General features: G+C 45.5%; 1 protein-coding gene across 1 annotated transcript; it reads left to right on the top strand.

Annotated features, from left to right (window-relative positions):
* Positions 1–11,691: 11,691 nt before the first annotated feature.
* On the top strand, positions 11,692–13,741 carry LOC124460906. The gene is made up of 4 exons (XM_047012506.1): positions 11,692–12,351; positions 12,623–12,876; positions 12,964–13,280; positions 13,335–13,741. The coding sequence occupies exons 1-4, from the start codon at positions 11,692–11,694 to the stop codon at positions 13,739–13,741; spliced, it is 1,638 nt and encodes a 545-aa protein (XP_046868462.1).
* Positions 13,742–24,793: the final 11,052 nt, after the last annotated feature.

The raw sequence follows: 24,793 nt of genomic DNA, 5'->3' as shown, positions 1-24,793 counted from the left end.
TAATTATAAATAAACGAAAATGCCAATTCGAAGTGGATTCGGGGTCTGCGATCACTATGATCCACTGGTTGTTACATCAAGCGGTGGATCGAATTTACTTGGACACAACTGGTTTATGCCATTAGGCATCAGCATAGAAGGAATACATGCCATTAACGCTAAACTTAGCATCGAGGCAACTCTGGCGAAGTATAAGGATCTGTTTTCGTCTGAATTAGGCCGTTTTCGGGGGCCACCTGTGTCATTACAAATCAATACTGATGCAACACCAGTCAAATTCCCACAAGACGCATTCCATTTGCAGTTCAAGAATTAGACCGTCTGTGCTCCCAAGGTATCCTAGTACCCATTGAATACTCCGACTGGGCGACTCCTACAGTGCCAGTAATTAAAAAGGATGGTACTATTCTCATATGCGGCGACAACAAGTCTACAATAAAGTGATTAAGCAACACGGCCATCAAATTCCTCCAATGAATTCATTATTAGCATCAGTTGAAGGAGGATCCATATTTGCGAAAATCGACTTGGCTCAGGCGTACCAACAACTAGTGGTAGATGAGCAGTCTGCATTGATGCAAACCATATGTACACACAAAGGTTATTTCAAAGTAACCAGACTACAATTTGGAATTTCTTCAGCCCCGGGCATATTTCAGAGCTGCATCGAACGTATAGTGCAGAACGTTTCTGGTGTTTTACCCTACTTCGATGACATAATTGTTATGAGAAAATCAGAGGAAGAGCTAGCGGTGCGTCTTAATGAGGTGCTTTCAAGATTTGATAAGGCCGTACTACGCCTACGCAGAGACAAGTGTCAATTTGGAGTTCCGTCAGTAGAATTTTTAGGTTTTAAAATCGATGCACTGGGTATAAGACAGTGTGCCAGTAAGGTCGAAGCTATCAAGTGCGCTCCGGCTCCAAAAGATAAGAAACAATTACAAGCATTCTTGGGACTCATCAAACTTTACCACGCGTTCCTGCCATATAAGGCAACCGTTGCTGAACCGCTTCACCGTCTACTGGATAAAAATGCGCCATAGGTGTAGGCCCATAAACACCAAGATGCCTTCATGAATCTAAAAAATCTTGTAACTTCACAAAATGTGCTAATGCATTTCGATGGCAAATTGCCAGTATTGTTAACCAGCGATGCATCTCCGTACGGAATCGGAGCGGTGCTGAGCCACAAACTTCAGGATGGATCAGAGAAGCCTATTGCCTTTTATTCTAGAACTCTCTCCAAGACAGAAAGAAACTACTCGCAAATCGACAGAGAAGCCGTTGGGCTTATATAAGGCGTTAATAAATTTCACAATTATCTATATGGCCGTTCTTTTACTCTCGTCACAGATCATCGCCCATTACTCGGAATATTTACAACGGCCAAGGCAACTCCAAATGTAATTTCCACACAGATGCTTCGAAGAGCAATATTCTTGAATGCCTATGACTTTACACTAATTCACAGACCGGGATCAAAAATGGGCAACGCTGACTTCTTAAGCCGATGCCCATTACCACAACAAGGCGAAAGCAACACTACAGAAGAAGTGTTAATGATTGAATGGGCAGGAACACCACTTGTCAGCGCTCAATCTCTAGCATTACAGACTAAGAAGGACGCGCATTTATCAAAGGTTCTAAACTGGGTGTTAAGGGATGGCCCAATGGAAAAGTTGATCGTTCAGATCAGCTCTACTCGTATTTTTCTCGCCGACATGTGCTTTCAGCAAACAAAGGAATTATTGTTTGGGTCAACCGGGCTGTGATTCCCGAACCATCTAGACCGGCTTTACTTCAAGCGTTGCATGCTTCACACCCGGGATTGTAAAAATGAAAGCCATGGCTCGAAGCTACTTTTGGTGGCCTAATATTGATACTGAAATAGAGCTACTTGTGAAACGTTGCAATCTCTGTCAGCAAAACCGAAACGAACAGCCTCATACAATTACACATCATTGGGAATCTGCCAGACAACCTTGGTCACGCCTTCATATAGATTTCGCTGGCCCCTTTAATGGGAATACCTTTTACTAGTCGTGGATTCATTTTCGAAACGACTAGAAGTCTCTGTTGTGAAATCTACATCATCTGCTGCTGCCATTAAGTTCTTGAGACAGCTTTTTGCAACGCACGGATTACCGGACGAAATAGTGCCAGATAATGGCACTGCATTCACGTCTGAAGAATTTAGGATCTTTATGAAAAACAACGTGATTCGACACATTCGGTCGGCTCCATTTGATTCTGCCACAAATGGGCAAGCCGAGCGCATGGTACAAAGTACCAAGAATTACCTGAAAAAGTTTGATAGAAATCTTAACATAGATCTCGCACTGGCGCGGTATCTGTTTAGCCAACATACTACCCCTCACTCCACGACAAATCGCACCCCTGCAGAACTACTATGTAATCGAGAGCTTAAGTCATATTTCGACAAAATTCAACCCAAGGAAATAACTTACGGAAAGTTCTGCGACCTAACAAATGATAAGCAGTTTTCTATTGGTGCTCCGGTTTGGGTCCGTAACTACGCCCCCGGTCCAAAGTGGATAGAAGGCGAAATTGTGGACCATACAGGCCCCATTTCATACAACGTTCGTTTACATGATCGCCGCATTATTAAACGTCACTTCGACCAACTTTGCCATCGGGTTCCGCCTGTCGAAAGTACTCAAGACACGGAATCAATCGAACTACCTGCTGAGGATGCAGTCTCGATATCTGATGATATACCTGTCCTGTCCTGTCCTGAATTGTCTGAACCGGCACCATTGTCCCCAGCTCCAGTGACTCCTCGCAGATCGACTCGTAAAAGACAACCCCCGGAATTCTTTAACCCATCTGGTTGTTAAGGGGTGTTATGTATGTGACCCATCTCTAAGAAGCTGTTATCGTCGCACTGTTAAAAAGGTCTGTTAACAGCTGCACTTCTCAGTCGTTCTACTAATTGCTTCGGAACAACATCGGACTCCCCTGCTACAACTACGAGGGACTACTACTACACTACGAGGGATTTCTACTACTGCAACTACTACTACAACTACGAGGGATTTCTACTACTGCAACTACTACTACAACTACGAGGGATTTCTACTACTGCAACTACTACTACAACTACGAGGGATTTCCACTACTGCAACTACTACTACAGGTACGAGGGATTTCTACTACTGCACTCCTACTATAGCTACGAGGATTACTACTACTGGACTTCTACTTCTACTACTACAACAACTACATATCCCAGAATTCTACTGTACTATTATTTATTAATAAATATAAGTTTGCAAAAACATAAAATTGGCGACGAGGACGGGATAATTCGTCAAACTTATATATATGTCGTGTACAGTTACAATCGACTAAGCGAAAGCGAACAAAGAGACGCCAAAAACCCCATGCGTACTGGCGCCAAGTTTATTGGAATAAAGAAACGGTACTTTTCCAACGCGCCCAATCGCAGACAGACGCGCTACGACTAGTGCAATTTGAATTGATGCTCACACACACACAAACGATCGAACTCAACTACTAATGTCTGATTTGGAATCACATGAGGAAAAGCCCGCCAAAGTGAATATTGCTACAGAACGCAAAACAACAAATAAATCAGTGATAATGTCAGGAGTGGGTCAGTTAGAACCATATGACTTAAATCACCCAAACAAATGGACAACGTACAAGCAGCCTTTTGAGCTGTATCTTCTGGCCAATGACGTTACGGAGGAAGCACGGAAGAAGGCTGCATTCCTTATGCTGGCTGGCGCTCCACTGTTCGAGCTTCTAACGTCATTGGCATCACCTACTCAGGAGAGTGATTTGAGTTTATCGGAAATATATGAAATACTCAACCAACATTTGTCTCCATGTCAATCGGAAATTGCGGCCTACTACCAATTTCACAAGCGAGACCAACTAATTGATGAATCGGTTGCAAACTACATGGCTGCACTTAGGACTCTCGCTGTCGACTGCAAATTCGGAGCTGCTTTGGATCGCATGTTGCGCGATCGCTTCCTATGTGGAATGAAGGATGAGGGTCTTCAGAAGAGTCTGCTAGCAGAGGCAGATTTAACGATTCAACGCGCGATGGAACGCGCCACATCTAGTGAGGCCGCTGCTCACAGGAGCACTTTCAACACATCGAGTGGCCATGCCTCCTCCACACAAGCAAAAGCCGAATGAAGAATACAGTGTACACAGCATACTACCGTTGATTTGCCCAAAGGAAATTGTTACAATAATTATAAATAAACGAAAATGCCAATTCGAAGTGGATTCGGGGTCTGCGATCACTATGATCCACTGGTTGTTACATCAAGCGGTGGATCGAATTTACTTGGACACAACTGGTTTATGCCCTTAGGCATCAGCATAGAAGGAATACATGCCATTAACGCTGAACTTAGCATCGAGGCAACTCTGGCGAAGTATAAGGATCTGTTTTCGTCTGAATTAGGCCGTTTTCGGGGGCCACCTGTGTCATTACAAATCAATACTGATGCAACACCAGTCAAATTCCCACAAGACGCATTCCATTTGCAGTTCAAGAATTAGACCGTCTGTGCTCCCAAGGTATCCTAGTACCCATTGAATACTCCGACTGGGCGACTCCTACAGTGCCAGTAATTAAAAAGGATGGTACTATTCTCATATGCGGCGACAACAAGTCTACAATAAAGTGATTAAGCAACACGGCCATCAAATTCCTCCAATGAATTCATTATTAGCATCAGTTGAAGGAGGATCCATATTTGCGAAAATCGACTTGGCTCAGGCGTACCAACAACTAGTGGTAGATGAGCAGTCTGTATTGATGCAAACCATATGTACACACACCAGACTACAATTTGGAATTTCTTCAGCCCCGGGCATATTTCAGAGCTGCATCGAACGTATAGTGCAGAACGTTTCTGGTGTTTTACCCTACTTCGATGACATAATTGTTACGGGAAAATCAGAGGCAGAGCTAGCGGTGCGTCTTAATGAGGTGCTTTCAAGATTTGATAAGGCCGTACTACGCCTACGCAGAGACAAGTGTCAATTTGGTTTTAAAATCGATGCACTGGGTATAAGACCGTGTGCCAGTAAGGTCGAAGCTATCAAGTGTGCTCCGGCTCCAAAAGATAAGAAACAATTCCAAGCATTCTTGGGACTCATCAAACTTTACCACGCGTTCCTGCCATATAAGGCAACCGTTGCTGAACCGCTTCACCGTCTACTGGATAAAAATGCGCCATGGGTGTAGGCCCATAAACACCAAGATGCCTTCATGAATCTAAAAAATCTTGTAACTTCACAAAATGTGCTAATGCATTTCGATGGCAAATTGCCAGTATTGTTAACCAGCGATGCATCTCCGTACGGAATCGGAGCGGTGCTGAGCCACAAACTTCAGGATGGATCAGAGAAGCCTATTGCCTTTTATTCTAGAACTCTCTCCAAGACAGAAAGAAACTACTCGCAAATCGACAGAGAAGCCGTTGGGCTTATATAAGGCGTTAATAAATTTCACAATTATCTATATGGCCGTTCTTTTACTCTCGTCACAGATCATCGCCCATTACTCGGAATATTTACAACGGCCAAGGCAACTCCAAATGTAATTTCCACACAGATGCTTCGAAGAGCAATATTCTTGAATGCCTATGACTTTACACTAATTCACAGACCGGGATCAAAAATGGGCAACGCTGACTTCTTAAGCCGATGCCCATTACCACAACAAGGCGAAAGCAACAATACAGAAGAAGTGTTAATGATTGAATGGGCAGGAACACCACTTGTCAGCGCTCAATCTCTAGCATTACAGACTAAGAAGGACGCGCATTTATCAAAGGTTCTGAACTGGGTGTTAAGGGGATGGCCCAATGGAAAAGTTGATCGTTCAGATCAGCTCTACTCGTATTTTTCTCGCCGACATGTGCTTTCAGCAAACAAAGGAATTATTGTTTGGGTCAACCGGACTGTGATTCCCGAACCATCTAGACCGGCTTTACTTCAAGCGTTGCATGCTTCACACCCGGGGATTGTAAAATTGAAAGCCATGGCTCGAAGCTACTTTTGGTGGCCTAATATTGATACTGAAATAGAGCTACTTGTGAAACGTTGCAATCTCTGTCAGCAAAACCGAAACGAACAGCCTCATACAACTACACATCATTGGGAATCTGCCAGACAACCTTGGTCACGCCTTCATATAGATTTCGCTGGCCCCTTTAATGGGAATACCTTTTTACTAGTCGTGGATTCATTTTCGAAACGACTAGAAGTCTCTGTTGTGAAATCTACATCATCTGCTGCTGCCATTAAGTTCTTGAGACAGCTTTTTGCAACGCACGGATTACCGGACGAAATAGTGCCAGATAATGGCACTGCATTCACGTCTGAAGAATTTAGGATCTTTATGAAAAACAACGTGATTCGACACATTCGATCGGCTCCATTTGATTCTGCCACAAATGGGCAAGCCGAGCGCATGGTACAAAGTACCAAGAATTACCTGAAAAAGTTTGATAGAAATCTTAACATAGATCTCGCACTGGCGCGGTATCTGTTTAGCCAACATACTACCCCTCACTCCACGACAAATCGCACCCCTGCAGAACTACTATGTAATCGAGAGCTTAAGTCATATTTCGACAAAATTCAACCCAAGGAAATAACTTACGGAAAGTTCTGCGACCTAACAAATGATAAGCAGTTTTCTATTGGTGCTCCGGTTTGGGTCCGTAACTACGCCCCCGGTCCAAAGTGGATAGAAGGCGAAATTGTGGACCATACAGGCCCCATTTCATACAACGTTCGTTTACATGATCGCCGCATTATTAAACGTCACTTCGACCAACTTCGCCATCGGGTTCCGCCTGTCGAAAGTACTCAAGACACGGAATCAATCGAACTACCTGCTGAGGATGCAGTCTCGATATCTGATGATATACCCGACTGTCCTGAATTGTCTGAACCGGCACCATTGTCCCCAGCTCCAGTGACTCCTCGCAGATCGACTCGTAAAAGACAACCCCCGGAATTCTTTAACCCATCTGGTTGTTAAGGGGTGTTATGTATGTGACCCATCTCTAAGAAGCTGTTATCGTCGCACTGTTAAAAAGGTCTGTTAACAGCTGCACTTCTCAGTCGTTCTACTAATTGCTTCGGAACAACATCGGACTCCCCTGCTACAACTACGAGGGACTACTACTACACTACGAGAGATTTCTACTACTGCAACTACTACTACAACTACGAGGGATTTCTACTACTGCAACTACTACTACAACTACGAGGGATTTCTACTACTGCAACTACTACTACAACTACGAGGGATTTCCACTACTGCAACTACTCCTACAGCTACGAGGGATTTCTACTACTGCACTCCTACTATAGCTACGAGGGATTACTACTACTGGACTTCTACTTCTACTACTACAACAACTACATATCCCAGAATTCTACTGTACTATTATTTATTAATAAACCATATTTATATAAGTTTGCAAAAACATAAAATTGGCGACGAGGACGGGATAATTCGTCAAACTTATATATATGTCGTGTACAGTTACAATCGACTAAGCGAAAGCGAACAAAGAGACGCCAAAAACCGCATGCGTACTGGCGCCAAGTTTATTGGAATAAAGAAACGGTACTTTTCCAACGCGCCCAATCGCAGACAGACGCGCTACGACTAGTGCAATTTGAATTGATGCTCACACACACACATACGATCGAATTCAACTACTAATGTCTGATTTGGAATCACATGAGGAAAAGCCCGCCAAAGTGAATATTGCTACAGAACGCAAAACAACAAATAAATCAGTGATAATGTCAGGAGTGGGTCAGTTAGAACCATTTGACTTAAATCACCCAAACAAATGGACAACGTACAAGCAGCCTTTTGAGCTGTATCTTCTGGCCAATGACGTTACGGAGGAAGCACGGAAGAAGGCTGCACTCCTTATGCTGATTGGCGCTCCACTGTTCGAGCTTCTAACGTCATTGGCATCCCCTACTCAGGAGAGTGATTTGAGTTTATCGGAAATATATGAAATACTCAACCAACATTTGTCTCCATGTCAATCGGAAATTGCCGCCTACTACCAATTTCACAAGCAAGACCAACTAATTGATGAATCGGTTGCAAACTACATGGCTGCACTTAAGACTCTCGCTGTCGACTGCAAATTCGGAGCTGCTTTGGATCGCATGTTGCGCGATCGCTTCCTATGTGGAATGAAGGATGAGGGTCTTCAGAAGAGTCTGCTAGCAGAGGCAGATTTAACGATTCAACGCGCGATGGAACGCGCCACATCTAGTGAGGCCGCTGCTCACAGGAGCACTTTCAACACATCGAGTGGCCATGCCTCCTCCACACAAGCAAAAGCCGAATGAAGAATACAGTGTACACAGCATACTACCGTTGATTTGCCCAAAGGAAATTGTTACAATAATTATAAATAAACGAAAATGCCAATTCGAAGTGGATTCGGGGTCTGCGATCACTATGATCCACTGGTTGTTACATCAAGCGGTGGATCGAATTTACTTGGACACAACTGGTTTATGCCCTTAGGCATCAGCATAGAAGGAATACATGCCATTAACGCTAAACTTAGCATCGAGGCAACTCTGGCGAAGTATAAGGATCTGTTTTCGTCTGAATTAGGCCGTTTTCGGGGGCCACCTGTGTCATTACAAATCAATACTGATGCAACACCAGTCAAATTCCCACAAGACGCATTCCATTTGCAGTTCAAGAATTAGACCGTCTGTGCTCCCAAGGTATCCTAGTACCCATTGAATACTCCGACTGGGCGACTCCTACAGTGCCAGTAATTAAAAAGGATGGTACTATTCTCATATGCGGCGACAACAAGTCTACAATAAAGTGATTAAGCAACACGGCCATCAAATTCCTCCAATGAATTCATTATTAGCATCAGTTGAAGGAGGATCCATATTTGCGAAAATCGACTTGGCTCAGGCGTACCAACAACTAGTGGTAGATGAGCAGTCTGTATTGATGCAAACCATATGTACACACACCAGACTACAATTTGGAATTTCTTCAGCCCCGGGCATATTTCAGAGCTGCATCGAACGTATAGTGCAGAACGTTTCTGGTGTTTTACCCTACTTCGATGACATAATTGTTACGGGAAAATCAGAGGAAGAGCTAGCGGTGCGTCTTAATGAGGTGCTTTCAAGATTTGATAAGGCCGTACTACGCCTACGCAGAGACAAGTGTCAATTTGGTTTTAAAATCGATGCACTGGGTATAAGACCGTGTGCCAGTAAGGTCGAAGCTATCAAGTGTGCTCCGGCTCCAAAAGATAAGAAACAATTCCAAGCATTCTTGGGACTCATCAAACTTTACCACGCGTTCCTGCCATATAAGGCAACCGTTGCTGAACCGCTTCACCGTCTACTGGATAAAAATGCGCCATGGGTGTAGGCCCATAAACACCAAGATGCCTTCATGAATCTAAAAAATCTTGTAACTTCACAAAATGTGCTAATGCATTTCGATGGCAAATTGCCAGTATTGTTAACCAGCGATGCATCTCCGTACGGAATCGGAGCGGTGCTGAGCCACAAACTTCAGGATGGATCAGAGAAGCCTATTGCCTTTTATTCTAGAACTCTCTCCAAGACAGAAAGAAACTACTCGCAAATCGACAGAGAAGCCGTTGGGCTTATATAAGGCGTTAATAAATTTCACAATTATCTATATGGCCGTTCTTTTACTCTCGTCACAGATCATCGCCCATTACTCGGAATATTTACAACGGCCAAGGCAACTCCAAATGTAATTTCCACACAGATGCTTCGAAGAGCAATATTCTTGAATGCCTATGACTTTACACTAATTCACAGACCGGGATCAAAAATGGGCAACGCTGACTTCTTAAGCCGATGCCCATTACCACAACAAGGCGAAAGCAACAATACAGAAGAAGTGTTAATGATTGAATGGGCAGGAACACCACTTGTCAGCGCTCAATCTCTAGCATTACAGACTAAGAAGGACGCGCATTTATCAAAGGTTCTGAACTGGGTGTTAAGGGGATGGCCCAATGGAAAAGTTGATCGTTCAGATCAGCTCTACTCGTATTTTTCTCGCCGACATGTGCTTTCAGCAAACAAAGGAATTATTGTTTGGGTCAACCGGACTGTGATTCCCGAACCATCTAGACCGGCTTTACTTCAAGCGTTGCATGCTTCACACCCGGGGATTGTAAAATTGAAAGCCATGGCTCGAAGCTACTTTTGGTGGCCTAATATTGATACTGAAATAGAGCTACTTGTGAAACGTTGCAATCTCTGTCAGCAAAACCGAAACGAACAGCCTCATACAACTACACATCATTGGGAATCTGCCAGACAACCTTGGTCACGCCTTCATATAGATTTCGCTGGCCCCTTTAATGGGAATACCTTTTTACTAGTCGTGGATTCATTTTCGAAACGACTAGAAGTCTCTGTTGTGAAATCTACATCATCTGCTGCTGCCATTAAGTTCTTGAGACAGCTTTTTGCAACGCACGGATTACCGGACGAAATAGTGCCAGATAATGGCACTGCATTCACGTCTGAAGAATTTAGGATCTTTATGAAAAACAACGTGATTCGACACATTCGATCGGCTCCATTTGATTCTGCCACAAATGGGCAAGCCGAGCGCATGGTACAAAGTACCAAGAATTACCTGAAAAAGTTTGATAGAAATCTTAACATAGATCTCGCACTGGCGCGGTATCTGTTTAGCCAACATACTACCCCTCACTCCACGAATTGATCTGAATTGTCTGAACCGGCACCATTGTCCCCAGCTCCAGTGACTCCTCGCAGATCGACTCGTAAAAGACAACCCCCGGAATTCTTTAACCCATCTGGTTGTTAAGGGGTGTTATGTATGTGACCCATCTCTAAGAAGCTGTTATCGTCGCACTGTTAAAAAGGTCTGTTAACAGCTGCACTTCTCAGTCGTTCTACTAATTGCTTCGGAACAACATCGGACTCCCCTGCTACAACTACGAGGGACTACTACTACACTACGAGAGATTTCTACTACTGCAACTACTACTACAACTACGAGGGATTTCTACTACTGCAACTACTACTACAACTACGAGGGATTTCTACTACTGCAACTACTACTACAACTACGAGGGATTTCCACTACTGCAACTACTCCTACAGCTACGAGGGATTTCTACTACTGCACTCCTACTATAGCTACGAGGGATTACTACTACTGGACTTCTACTTCTACTACTACAACAACTACATATCCCAGAATTCTACTGTACTATTATTTATTAATAAACCATATTTATATAAGTTTGCAAAAACATAAAATTGGCGACGAGGACGGGATAATTCGTCAAACTTATATATATGTCGTGTACAGTTACAATCGACTAAGCGAAAGCGAACAAAGAGACGCCAAAAACCGCATGCGTACTGGCGCCAAGTTTATTGGAATAAAGAAACGGTACTTTTCCAACGCGCCCAATCGCAGACAGACGCGCTACGACTAGTGCAATTTGAATTGATGCTCACACACACACATACGATCGAATTCAACTACTAATGTCTGATTTGGAATCACATGAGGAAAAGCCCGCCAAAGTGAATATTGCTACAGAACGCAAAACAACAAATAAATCAGTGATAATGTCAGGAGTGGGTCAGTTAGAACCATTTGACTTAAATCACCCAAACAAATGGACAACGTACAAGCAGCCTTTTGAGCTGTATCTTCTGGCCAATGACGTTACGGAGGAAGCACGGAAGAAGGCTGCACTCCTTATGGTGATTGGCGCTCCACTGTTCGAGCTTCTAACGTCATTGGCATCCCCTACTCAGGAGAGTGATTTGAGTTTATCGGAAATATATGAAATACTCAACCAACATTTGTCTCCATGTCAATCGGAAATTGCCGCCTACTACCAATTTCACAAGCAAGACCAACTAATTGATGAATCGGTTGCAAACTACATGGCTGCACTTAAGACTCTCGCTGTCGACTGCAAATTCGGAGCTGCTTTGGATCGCATGTTGCGCGATCGCTTCCTATGTGGAATGAAGGATGAGGGTCTTCAGAAGAGTCTGCTAGCAGAGGCAGATTTAACGATTCAACGCGCGATGGAACGCGCCACATCTAGTGAGGCCGCTGCTCACGCTTTGGCCATGCGAAATACAGCTGAGAGCACTGAGTCGATACACGAAGTTCAGACCAACGCGATCCGTCCAAGCCGACCCAATCAGCACCACCAGCCATGCGATGGTTGCGGGGGTGCTCAGTTGCGGAAACTGTGCCCACATCGGAACACTGTGTGACATGCCTGTCACCGAGCAGGCCATCTTCAACGAGTCTGCCGGGCTGTAAGAGACCCGGGTCGTAAAGCATTCAACACATCGAGTGGCCATGCGTCCTCCACACAAGCAAAAGCCGAATGAAGAATACAGTGTCCACAGCATACTACCGTTGATTTGCCCAAAGGAAATCGTTACAATAATTATAAATAAACGAAAATGCCAATTCGAAGTGGATTCGGGGTCTGCGATAACTATGATAGACGAAGCTACGTTTCGTTATATCTAGCCAACGGATAGACCGAATATCCAAGATTGTTCTCTAGAGTTTACGGATTACCAGAAAAACCGAATTCCAGTTATTGGTATCGTGGATACATCTGTCCAGTACGATAATAAATACATTCCGAATCTTCCACTGGTTGTTACATCAAGCGGTGGATCGAATTTACTTGGACGCAACTGGTTTATGCCCTTAGGCATCAGCATAAAAGGAATACATGCCATTAACGCTAAACTTAGCATCGAGGCAACTCTGGCGAAGTATAAGGATCTGTTTTCGTCTGAATTAGGCCGTTTTCGGGGGCCACCTCTGTCATTATAAATCAATACTGATGCAACACCAGTCAGACTGCCAGCAAGACGCATTTTATTTGCAATTCAAGAATTAGACCGTCTGTGCTCCCAAGGTATCCTAGTACCCATTGAAAACTCCGACTGGGCGACTCCTACAGTACCAGTAATTAAAAAGGATGGTACTTTTCGCATATGTGGCGACTACAAGTCTACAATTAATAAAGTGATTAAGCAACACGGCCATCAAATTCCTCCAATGAATTCATTATTAGCATCAGTTGAAGGAGGATCCATATTTGCGAAAATCGACTTGGCTCAGGCGTACCAACAACTAGTGGTAGATGAGCAGTCTGCATTGATGCAAACCATATGTACACACAAAGGTTATTTCAAAGTATCCAGACTACAATTTGGAATTTCTTCAGCCCCGGGCATATTTCAGAGCTGCATCGAACGTATAGTGCAGAACGTTTCTGGTGTTTTACCCTACTTCGATGACATAATTGTTATGGGAAAATCAGAGCAAGAGCTAGCGGTGCGTCTTAATGAGGTGCTTTCAAGATTTGATAAGGCCGGACTACGCCTACGCAGAGACAAGTGTCAATTTGGAGTTCCGTCAGTAGAATTTTTAGGTTTTAAAATCGATGCACTGGGTATAAGACCGTGTGCCAGTAAGGTCGAAGCTATCAAGTGCGCTCCGGCTCCAAAAGATAAGAAACAATTACAAGCATTCTTGGGACTCATCAAACTTTACCAGGCATTCCTGCCATATAAGGCAACCGTTGCTGAACCGCTTCACCGTCTACTGGATAAAAATGCGCCATGGCTGTAGGCCCATAAACACCAAGATGCCTTCATGAATCTAAAAAATCTTGTAACTTCACAAAATGTGCTAATGCATTTCGATGGCAAATTGCCAGTATTGTTAACCTGCGATGCATCTCCGTACGGAATCGGAGCGGTGCTGAGCCACAAACTTCAGGATGGATCAGAGAAGCCTATTGCCTTTTATTCTAGAACTCTCTCCAAGACAGAAAGAAACTACTCGCAAATCGACAGAGAAGCCGTTGGGCTTATATCAGGCGTTAAAAAATTTCACAATTATCTATATGGCCGTTCTTTTACTCTCGTCACAGATCATCGCCCATTACTCGGAATATTTACAACGGCCAAGGCAACTCCAAATGTAATTTCCACACAGATGCTTCGAAGAGCAATATTCTTGAATGCCTATGACTTTACACTAATTCACAGACCGGGATCAAAAATGGGCAACGCTGACTTCTTAAGCCGATGCCCATTACCACAACAAGGCGAAGGAACACTACAGTAGAAGTGTTAATGATTGAATGGGATCACCACTTGTCAGCGCTCAATCTCTAGCATTACAGACTAAGAAGGACGCGCATTTATCAAAGGTTCTGAACTGGGTGTTAAGGGGATGGCCCAATGGAAAAGTTGATCGTTCAGATCAGCTCTACTCGTATTTTTCTCGCCGACATGAGCTTTCAGCAAACAAAGGAATTATTGTATGGGGCAACCGGGCTGTGATTCCCGAACCATCTAGACCGGCTTTACTTCAAGCGTTGCATGCTTCACACCCGGGGATTGTAAAAATGAAAGCCATGGCTCGAAGCTACTTTTGGTGGCCTAATATTAATACTGAAATAGAGCTACTTGTGAAACGTTGCAATCTCTGTCAGCAAAACCGAAACGAACAGCCTCATACAACTACATATCATTGGGAGTCTGCCAGACAAACTTGGTCACGCCTTCATATAGATTTCGCTGGCCCCTTTAATGGGAATACCTTTTTACTAGTCGTGGATTCATTTTCGAAATGGCTAGAAGTCTCTGTTGTGAAATCTACATCATCTGCTGCTGCTATTAAATTCCTGAGACAGCTTTTTGCAACGCACGGATTACCGGACGAAATAGTGTCAGATAATGACACTGCATTCACGTCTGAAGAATTCAGGATCTTTATGAAAAACAACGTGATTCGACACATTCGGTCGGCTCCATTTCATCCTGCCACAAATGGGCAAGCCGAGCGAATGGTACAAAGTACCAAGAATTACCTTAAAAAGTTTGATAGAAATCTTAACATAGATCTCGCACTGGCGCGGTATCTGTTTAGCCAACATACTACCCCTCACTCCACGACAAATCGCACCCCTGCAGAACTACTATGTAATCGAGAGCTTAAGTCATATTTCGACAAAATTCAACCCAAGGAAATAACATACGGAAAGTTCTGCGACCTAACAAATGATAAGCAGTTTTCTATTGGTGCTCCGGTATGGGTCCGTAACTACGCCCCCGGTCCAAAGTGGATAGAAGGCGAAATTGTGGACCATACAGGCCCCATTTCATACAACGTTCGTTTACATGATCGCCGCATTATTAAACGTCACTTCGAACAACTTCGCCATCGGGTTCCGCCTGTCGAAAGTACTCAAGACACGGAATCAATCGAACTACCTGCTGAGGATGCAGTCTCGATATCTGATGATATACCCGACTGTCCTGAATTGTCTGAACCGGCACCATTGTCCCCAGCTCCATTGACTCCTCGCAGATCGAGTCGGAAAAGCAACCACCGGAATTCTTTAACCCATCTGGGTGTTAAGGGGTGTTATGTATGTGACCCATCTCTAAGAAGCTGTTATCGTCGCACTGTTAAAAAGGTCTGTTAACAGCTGCACTTCTCAGTCGTTCTACTAATTGCTTCGGAACAACATCGGACTCCCCTGCTACAACTACGAGGGACTACTACTACACTACGAGGGATTTCTACTACTGCAACTACTACTACAACTACGAGGGATTTCTACTACTGCAACTACTACTACAACTACGAGGGATTCCTACTACTGCAACTACTACTACAACTACGAGGGATTTCCACTACTGCAACTACTACTACAGCTACGAGGGATTTCTACTACTGCACTGCTACTATAGCTACGAGGGATTACTACTACTGGACTTCTACTTCTACTACTACAACAACTACATATCCCAGAATTCTACTGTACTATTATCTATTAATAAACCATATATATATAAGTTTGCACAAGCACAAAAGGAGTATTTTCTGCTCTGTTTGATTCGGGCAGTGATCTTTCCACCATTAGCGAGAGCACTTATAAGGAAATAAACCCGGTTAACTTAAACCGTGAATGCAAGGAGGTAATTGGCGTAGGAGGGAAAAAGATTCGTACACTGGTAGTTTTCAATATCAAAACAGAGTTAGACGGCAACGTCGTGGAAAGAGCCTTTAATGTTGTTCGAGATAAAGATACTTTGTACAAAGGAGTAATCGGAAATGATGTTTGGAAAACTTAAATGTTACGATTGGGAAAAGAGGAATTGTTTTCCACAAAGAGGATGAGATGCAAAACCAATCGGCACTGATAAGCAAACCGAAACAAAAGTCCCATATTTGCAAAAGACGGTTGAAATTATAATGACGATGACCTTAGATGAGGGTAACTTGTGCCCAGAAATGAAGACTGTAGTAGCAGACGAGATCCCAATTCATCAGAGGCCAAGACGTTTGCCATATCAGGATCAAACGATATTAGATCAGCGAATAAAGAGAGAGACGAAGGCTGGAATAGTTCGTCAAAGCTAAAGACGAAATGAGAACAATAACTTGGGAAGGTTTAAAGTCTAAGTCAGAGGAAGAACTATTTATTGAGTTAAAACGGGGAAAAGATTAAATTTGTAGAAAGGCAAAATATGATGTAGAGAATATTGGGGAAAATGAGGGCCCAAATAGGACCAATACCGTAGCAGAGTACATGAAGATGTAGTGACCATCATTCGGGACGAATGAGGCTGTAGAATGGCCGAATGTAGGATTGCGTAAGAACCCCTAATGGTATCAGAATGCCGATAACGGTATTAGTTTGATAGATATCGATAGATGGTCAATCGAGGAGAGAGAGATGCTTGAGTTGCTGGACGAAGAGGTTGTGTTGGTCTCGTTAAATTAAAAGTATTCAATAAGATGGTTTCTTTTTCTTTTGTTAATAATTAAATAAAAATGAAGTAAGTCGTCTCGCCGACTTGGGTATACCATACAGGTGAAACAAATATTTAAAATTTCGAAAACCAAATGTATGTCTATTACATTGTTTTAACATGCCTCATACCATTTGCTATCTCGCTCACTCTACAAACACACGAGCACTATAGCGCCGCCACAAGCCAACGGCCAATTCTGCCCTTATGGATCGCGTAGCAAAATACGTTCATACGTATATTTTGTATGTTTATAGTCCGATTTCAATCAAATTTCGTAGTTTGATAGAAAAAAGATTTATAAGTCTGCCAAATTTTCTCGCGATGGTCAAAAAATTGCAAGAGCCAATCGGTTTTTTCTAAATTATGGAGGCGGAAGTGGGCGTGGCAACATATTAAAATATATGTATTCTGCGCGCATACTAAGCCAATATACATACTACATTTGGTGTCTTTAGCTTTGTTAGTTTTCGAGAAAATCAGTTTTGTTTAATTTTCGGGGGCGGAAATGGGCGTGGAAAAATTTTTAAATAGTCATTATCTGCGCGTCTATTAAGCTAGCTTACATACCAAATCTAATGTCGGTAGCCTACACAGTTTTTAAGAAAATCAGAGTTATGTAAATTCCGGAGGCGGAAGGGGGCGTGGCAAAAAGTTGGATCAATTATTTTCTGCGCGCTAACTAAACAAGTATATAACCCAAATTTGATGTCTCTATCTGCCATACTTTTTAAGAAAAACATTTTTATGTAAATTCCGGGGGCGGAAGGGGGCGTGGCAAAAACTAGAAACAAACTCGATAAGCGTACATACTACACGAGACTGCATACCCAATTTAGTGGCCTCTAGCTCTTATAGTCTCCGAGATCTAGGTGTTCATACGGACGGACGGACGGACGGACGGACAGACATGGCTAGATCGACTCGGTTTTTGATCCTGATTAAGAATATATATACTTTGTGGGGTCGGAGATGCTTCCTTCTGCCTGTTACATACATTTTGGCGACTTTAATATACCATTTCATGGTGTATGGTATAATGATAAGCTAAGATACTTAAAAGCAAAGTGGTGTGAAGAGTATTTTATTTTGGTCCAGTGGACTCAGCCTTTCTACATATATATCCGCCCATATTTCTAAATAAATACATATTCGCTTCTTCTACGTGTAATTTTCGATCCGCATTCGTGAGTTCGTATCCCCATTAAAAGGGCTCCGTTTCCGAGCCACACGCGAGAGAATTCTCCCGCAATCCTGCGGTGCACAGTGAGAAAATTCTTGCGTCCTCATACAGTCCACTTCTCTTTTTTTGTTGTTTTTCCAAAACCAAAAAGCGCACAAACTCGTTCGTCGGTAAGGTCGTCCCCTGAGTATGTCCACGGAGCCGTCCAAGACTGCCCCGAAGTCTAACAGTCTTTCGTCTCCCTCTGCAACTCCGGAGAAGGTTGGGCCTCCGAAAACTGCGGTGACCGTGAAGCGTACGGATATTTCGCGCAAGTTCCCGTCTGCTCGTAGCCGCAGCGAATCCCCAAGGTTCGGTCCGTCTTCGTCCAGCCTACCTAAGGGCTAAAGGCTACCTAAAGACTCGAGTGAACACAAAGGTCGTTCCAAGCTTTCAACCCGCACGTTATTGTGACGCACTGTTCTGACGCTCCCGTCACCCGATTCGTATCACAACAGCGTAGAGAACAAGCAAGAATGTCCCTCTCCGATTTCGTTCTGGCGTGCGACGCATTGACTCTGTTTGAAGCTCGTGAGAGTGAAGCTCTAACTTCTGAAGTGCCCTTATTTTCCATTAAAATGCACTTAGAGCAGCTCAAATCCCTTTGGTGAACTGTCGAGATGGAATACTTCCGTTATCACAAGGCGTTGACGGTCCAAACCGACGAACATAAGCCACATCAAGGCGAAGCACGAATCCGCTTACGCGGCGTATGTGCGATGCGGGACGTTGTTCGGATTTCGCATCGAACAGCTCTCGGCACAGATGACGAGTCTTATGCGTCATCCAACCGCTCCGTCGGGGCCGCCGGGGCATAGAGTTCCTCCGTGTGAGGTGGAGACATTTGATGGAGACAGCCTAGCATGGCCCACATTCCGCGATTTGTTCGCCGCCATTTATATCTACAATCCGTATTTGTCACAAATACGGCACGGTACGAAAATAACCGTCTGCTTGTCATGACTCAAGCCAGACAACTCCTTTAGATTCCCGCGGTGGCACAAGAGTCGGGCAAATCCTTGCGAGAGCTGCAGACTGCGTTTAAAGGGTGTCTTACCGCGCTTGAGCGTTCGGGTGTTAGTACTGAGAATTGGGATGTCTTACTTATCGCCATATGCACTAGCACATTGCCGAAGGCCACAATCCTCCTGTGGGAACAATCAGTGCCAAATAAGACTAGTTTTCTTGACATGCCTGTTCAGAGGCGTTTGGAAACCATCAGACAGCAGGGACTCTGTCTGAGCTGTTTTGCCCGCGGTCTTCAAGTGAAGGGCTGCTCCAGTGCGCATAATTGCCATACCTGCAAGGAACGTCATCATACTCTGTTTCATCCTAGTGATGTGTCCATGTCCTCGCCGTCCGCTGCGCAAGTCCCACCATCCAGCGCCACAGAGCGTCCGTCCACGAGCAACCAGCTCACAAATGCTCAAAGTTATTTTGCATCTACCCCAGGCACAGGCCTCTTAAGCACTGCGATTGTCACTCTGCACCATTGCGGTATGGAGCACCATATTCGTGCGTTGATCGACTCTGGGGCCGATTCAACTTTTCTCTCCGAGCGTGTCTTCATGGACCATGTGGTCCAGCCCCCCTTTTACCCAGTAGACGCCGCGGTTACTGACATGGGCCAGAGTGATGGAGGCTGCGCCGACAAGGTGTGTCTGCTGATGCTGTCTCCTCCGTGTGACAGACTGAACAAGATTGAGGTCTCCGCCCTGGTCGTATCCAAATTGGCCATTCCAACGGCTCCATTCCTTAACACGGTTCCGACACAGTGCCTCGATCGCCCCCTGGCTGACCCGTACTACAACAAGCCCGAGCCTATTGATATGATTATCGGTGTAGACCTGTTTCCCCACATCCTCGGAGAGCGGATCAAAAAGGATATTGGTGAGTTCGTCGGGCTAGAAACCATCTTTGGATGGGTTCTGTGTGGGGCGATCATGCCTGACCCTCCGGTGTCTCGGTTAGTTTTCGCTGCACAGACGCGAGTTAGTCCAGAAGCAAAACTTGAGGTACTCCTCACCAAGACGGAAGACCTTCCCACAAAGCCGGAAAAGGAGGATGACGTATTCTGCGAGCGGAATTTCCAGGAGACCACCCAAAGAGGGAAGGACGGCCGATATGTTGTGTCCCTACCATTCAAAGGTCCGAATATCGTCGACTTGGGTCACTAAAGACCGGTCGCGCTGGATCAATTCCTGCGGAATGAAGCACGCCTTCTCAAGGATCCCGTCTTCAAAACGCAGTACGATGCCATTATTCAAGAGTACGAGGAATTGGGTCATATGATTCGGGTGACGCCGCTTCAAGATGGGAAAAACTTCTATCTCCCCCATCACGCGGTGTTTAAGCCCGATAGCACCACCACCAAGGTACGCGTGGTATTTAACGCGTCGAGCCCCTCCACACGAGGCGTCAGCCTCAACGATGTCTTGCACACAGGGCCTACTCTTCAGGCCAATCTCACGCTTCAGGTACTGAAATGGCGGTTCTTTCAATTCGTTTTCAACGCTGACATAACGCAGATGTATCGACAAATCCGAGTCGACCCCAGGCATACCTCCTTTCAGCGGATCCTCTACCGCGATCGATGCGGCTATATTTAGGATTATGAGCTACAAACTGTCACGTTTGGGGTTAACTGCGCCATTCTTGGCGATCCGAGTCCTTTTACAACTGGCACAAGACGTGCAAGCGATGTACCCTCAGGCGAGCGAAATCCTTCGGAACTACATGTATGTTGATGATGTCCTTGCCGGCGCTCATACTGAAGACGACGCCCGTCTCGCCATACGAGAGCTTCAAGCTGCCCTCCAATCTGCGGGCCTCCCGCTTCGGAATTGGACTTCCAATAAGAAGGAAGTACTTCAAGCTATCCCGAGAGAGCACCTGCTGCGAGAGGACTTTCTCGAGCTGGAAGACGTGAGCACTGCAAAAACCTTGGGCATCCGCTGGCAAGCCGCCGAGGACGTCTTCTTCTTCACCAAAGCGGACCCACCATATCGTCCCATATCGCTAAATCTTCGACCACGCTGGCTGGCTAGCCCCATTAGTTATCCGAACGAAGATATTCATGCAGCAAATCTGGCTAGCCGAACTGGGCTGGAATAATGTTCTGCCGCCTCTCCTGCTGCAGCAATGGCACGAATTCCTGCAGGATTATCCAGGACTCAGTCAACTCCGCATCCGCAAGCCGAGTTATCGGCCAGTAGCCTCTGGTGGAATGGGCCGGACTGGCTCCAGCGGGACCTCGAGTACTGGCCAACTCTCACTAATGAACTCCCAGACACCCAGCTGAAGCAACGAGTCCAGGGCCACACCACCGCGACCACCCTCCGCGTACATCCTACGCTTCGCCACCAGAAGGATTTCGACACCTTCCACGGTCCACCTCATCAATGACGAAATGCTCTCCGCCAAACGCCTTTATTCGGACCTCCCAGTGTCGGGAATACATCGCGGATACACGGGCCCTGGGTGAAGGGACTCAAGCCAGACAACTCCTTCAGATTCCCGCGGTGGCACAAGAGTCGGGCAAATCCTTGCGAAATCTGCAGACTGCATTTAAAGGGTGTCTTACCGCGCTTAAGCGTTCGGGTGTTAGTACTGAGAATTGGGATGTCTTACTTATCGCCATATGCACTAGCACATTGCCGAAGGCCACAATCCTCCTGTGGGAACAATCAGTGCCAAATAAGACTAGTTTTCTTGACATGCCTGTTCAGAGGCGTTTGGAAACCATCAGACAGCAGGGACTCTGTCTGAGCTGTTTTGCCCGCGGTCATCAAGTGAAGGGCTGCTCCAGTGCGCATAATTGCCATACCTGCAAGGAACGTCATCATACTCTGTTTCATCCTAGTGATGTGTCCATGTCCTCGCCGTCCGCTGCGCAAGTCCCACCATCCAGCGCCACAGTGCGTCCGTCACGAGCAACCAGCTCACAAATGCTCAAAGTTATTTTGCATCTACCCCAGGCACAGGCCTCTTAGGAACTGCGATTGTCACTCTGCACCATCGCGGTATGGAGCACCATATTCGTGCGTTGATCGGCTCTGGGGCCGATTCAACTTTTCTCTCCGAGCGTGTCTTCATGGACCATGTGGTCCAGCCCCCCTTTTACCCAGTAGACGCCGCGGTTACTGACATGGGCCAGAGTGATGGAGTCTGCGCCGACAAGGTGTGTCTGCTGATGCTGTCTCCTCCGTGGGACAGACTGAACAAGATTGAGGTCTCCGCCCTGGTCGTATCCAAATTGGCCATTCCAACGGCTTCATTCCTTAACACGGTTCCGACACAGTGCCTCGATCGCCCCCTGACTGACCCGTACTACAACAAGCCCGAGCCTATTGATATGATTATCGGTGTAGACCTGTTTCCCCACATCCTCGGAGAGCGGATCAAAAAGGATATTGGTGAGTTCGTCGGGCTGGAAACCATCTTGGATGGGTTCTGTGTGGGGCTATCATGCCTGACCCTCCGGTGCCTCGATTAGTTTTCGCTGCACAGACGCGAGTTAGTCCAGAAGCAAAACTTGAGGTACTCCTCACCAAGACGGAAGACCTTCCCGCAAAGCCGGAAAAGGAGGATGACGTATTCTGCGAGCGGAATTTCCAGGAGACCACACAAAGAGGGAAGGACGGCCGATACGTTGTGTCCCTACCATTCAAAGGTCCGAATAGCGTCGAGTTGGGTCACTCAAGACCGATCGCGCTGGATCAATTCCTGCGGAATGAAGCACGCCTTCTCAAGGATCCCGTCGTAAAAACGCAGTACGATGCCATTATTCAAGAGTACGAAGAATTGGGTCATATGATTCGGGTGACGCCGCTTCAAGATGGGAAAAACTTCTATCTCCCCCATCACGTGGTGTTTAAGCCCGATAGCACCACCACCAAGGTACGCGTGGTATGTAACGCGTCGAGCCCCTCCACACGAGGCGTCAGCCTCAACGATGTCTTGCACACCGGGCCTACTCTTCAGGCCGATCTCACGCTTCAGGTACTGAAATGGCGGTTCTTTCAATTCGTTTTCAACGCTGACATAACGCAGATGTATCGACAAATCCGAGTCGACCCCAGGCATACCTCCTTTGAGCGGATCCTCTACCGCGATCGCTGCGGCAATATTCAGGATTATGAGCTACAAACTGTCACGTTTGGGGTTAACTGCGCCATTCTTGGCGATCCGAGTCCTTTTACAACTGGCACAAGACGTGCAAGCGATGTACCCTCAGCCGAGCGAAATCCTTCGGAACTACATGTATGTTGATGATGTCCTTGCCGGCGCTCATACTGAAGACGACGCCCGTCTCGCCATACGAGAGCTTCAAGCTGCCCTCCAATCTGCGGGCCTCCCGCTTCGGAAGTGGACGAAGTGGCTAACCGAACTGGGCTGGAATGATGTTCTGCCGCTTCTCCTGCTGCAGCAATGGCACGAATTCCTGCAGGATTACCCAGGCCTCAGTCAACTCCGCATCCGCAAGCCGAGTTATCGGCCAGTAGCCTCTGGTGGCATGGGCCGGACTGGCTCCAGCGGGAGCAACGAGTCCAGGGCCACACCACAGCGACCACCCTCCGCGTACATCCTACGCTTCGCCACCAGAAGGATTTCGACGCCGTCTACGGTCCACCTCACCAATGACGAAATTCTCTCCCCCGAGCGCGCCTTGATTCGGACCTCCCAGTGTCGGGAATACATCGCGGAGATACGGGCCCTGGGTGAAGGGCGACCCCTGTCATCATCCAGCACGCTACTCAATTTGAATCCATTTCTCGACCAGCATGGGATACTCCGCTCCTGCGGAAGACTCCGGGCCGCTGAGTCCCTCCGTTATGATGAACGTCACCCTATTCTCCTTCACTATAATACTCATTTCACTCGCCTGCAGTGAGGAGTGAGGAGGGTTTTTTGATCCTCGGCGTCTACGGTCACACCAGGAGGAGTGACTTGATTTTTCTCATGGGCATCGCCATTTAATCCAGTACGAGCATCTAACCCGAACACCCGTTCTTTTTCATTGCGTCTATCTTGCGATATTGTACTTTTTTTCAACCCGAAACATTCTCGTGTGTGTCGGGACATCTTGTAACATAATTAGAATAAACCAGAGTTAATCTTAAACGAAGTTGTCGCGCGTTTTAATTGCATTACTCACTCACCAGACCCCTGAAGAAATTGGCACCCGCCAACCACTTGTGTCTTATTTGGATCCTTCCGCCCCTCCACGAACATTGAAACCTGAAAACCTAATTATAATCTAAAATAAAACCTATTATCATTTAACTAAATATAAATCAAACGGGACTACTTATTTCTACGGAATCGGACCCTAGTCCCACAAAATTGGGCGCTCTTCCGCGATCGGTAAAAAGAGAATGGTAAAAAGAGAATGCTGAAAAGTGAATTGTAAAAAGAAAACTGTGAAAAGATTGCTAAAAAAGAAAAAAAGTATAAAGAAGTTAAAGGAAAAAGTGACTAATAGAATATTAAACAATAAATGCTGTAAAAAATAGCCCAATTTTTTTTCCAACATAACACTAAATGCCGAAACCTCAATATTTTCGCGTGCGCGCAGACTACCGTTTCAAGAAACAAAAATAGTCGACGAACAAATTAAAGAGTAAATAA

The sequence above is a fragment of the Drosophila willistoni genome, unplaced genomic scaffold (assembly GCF_018902025.1).
Source record: "Drosophila willistoni isolate 14030-0811.24 unplaced genomic scaffold, UCI_dwil_1.1 Seg151, whole genome shotgun sequence".
NCBI classification, from domain to species: domain Eukaryota; kingdom Metazoa; phylum Arthropoda; class Insecta; order Diptera; family Drosophilidae; genus Drosophila; species Drosophila willistoni.
Note: the sequence above shows the minus strand (reverse complement) of the source record. Positions and strands in the feature narration are given on the sequence as shown.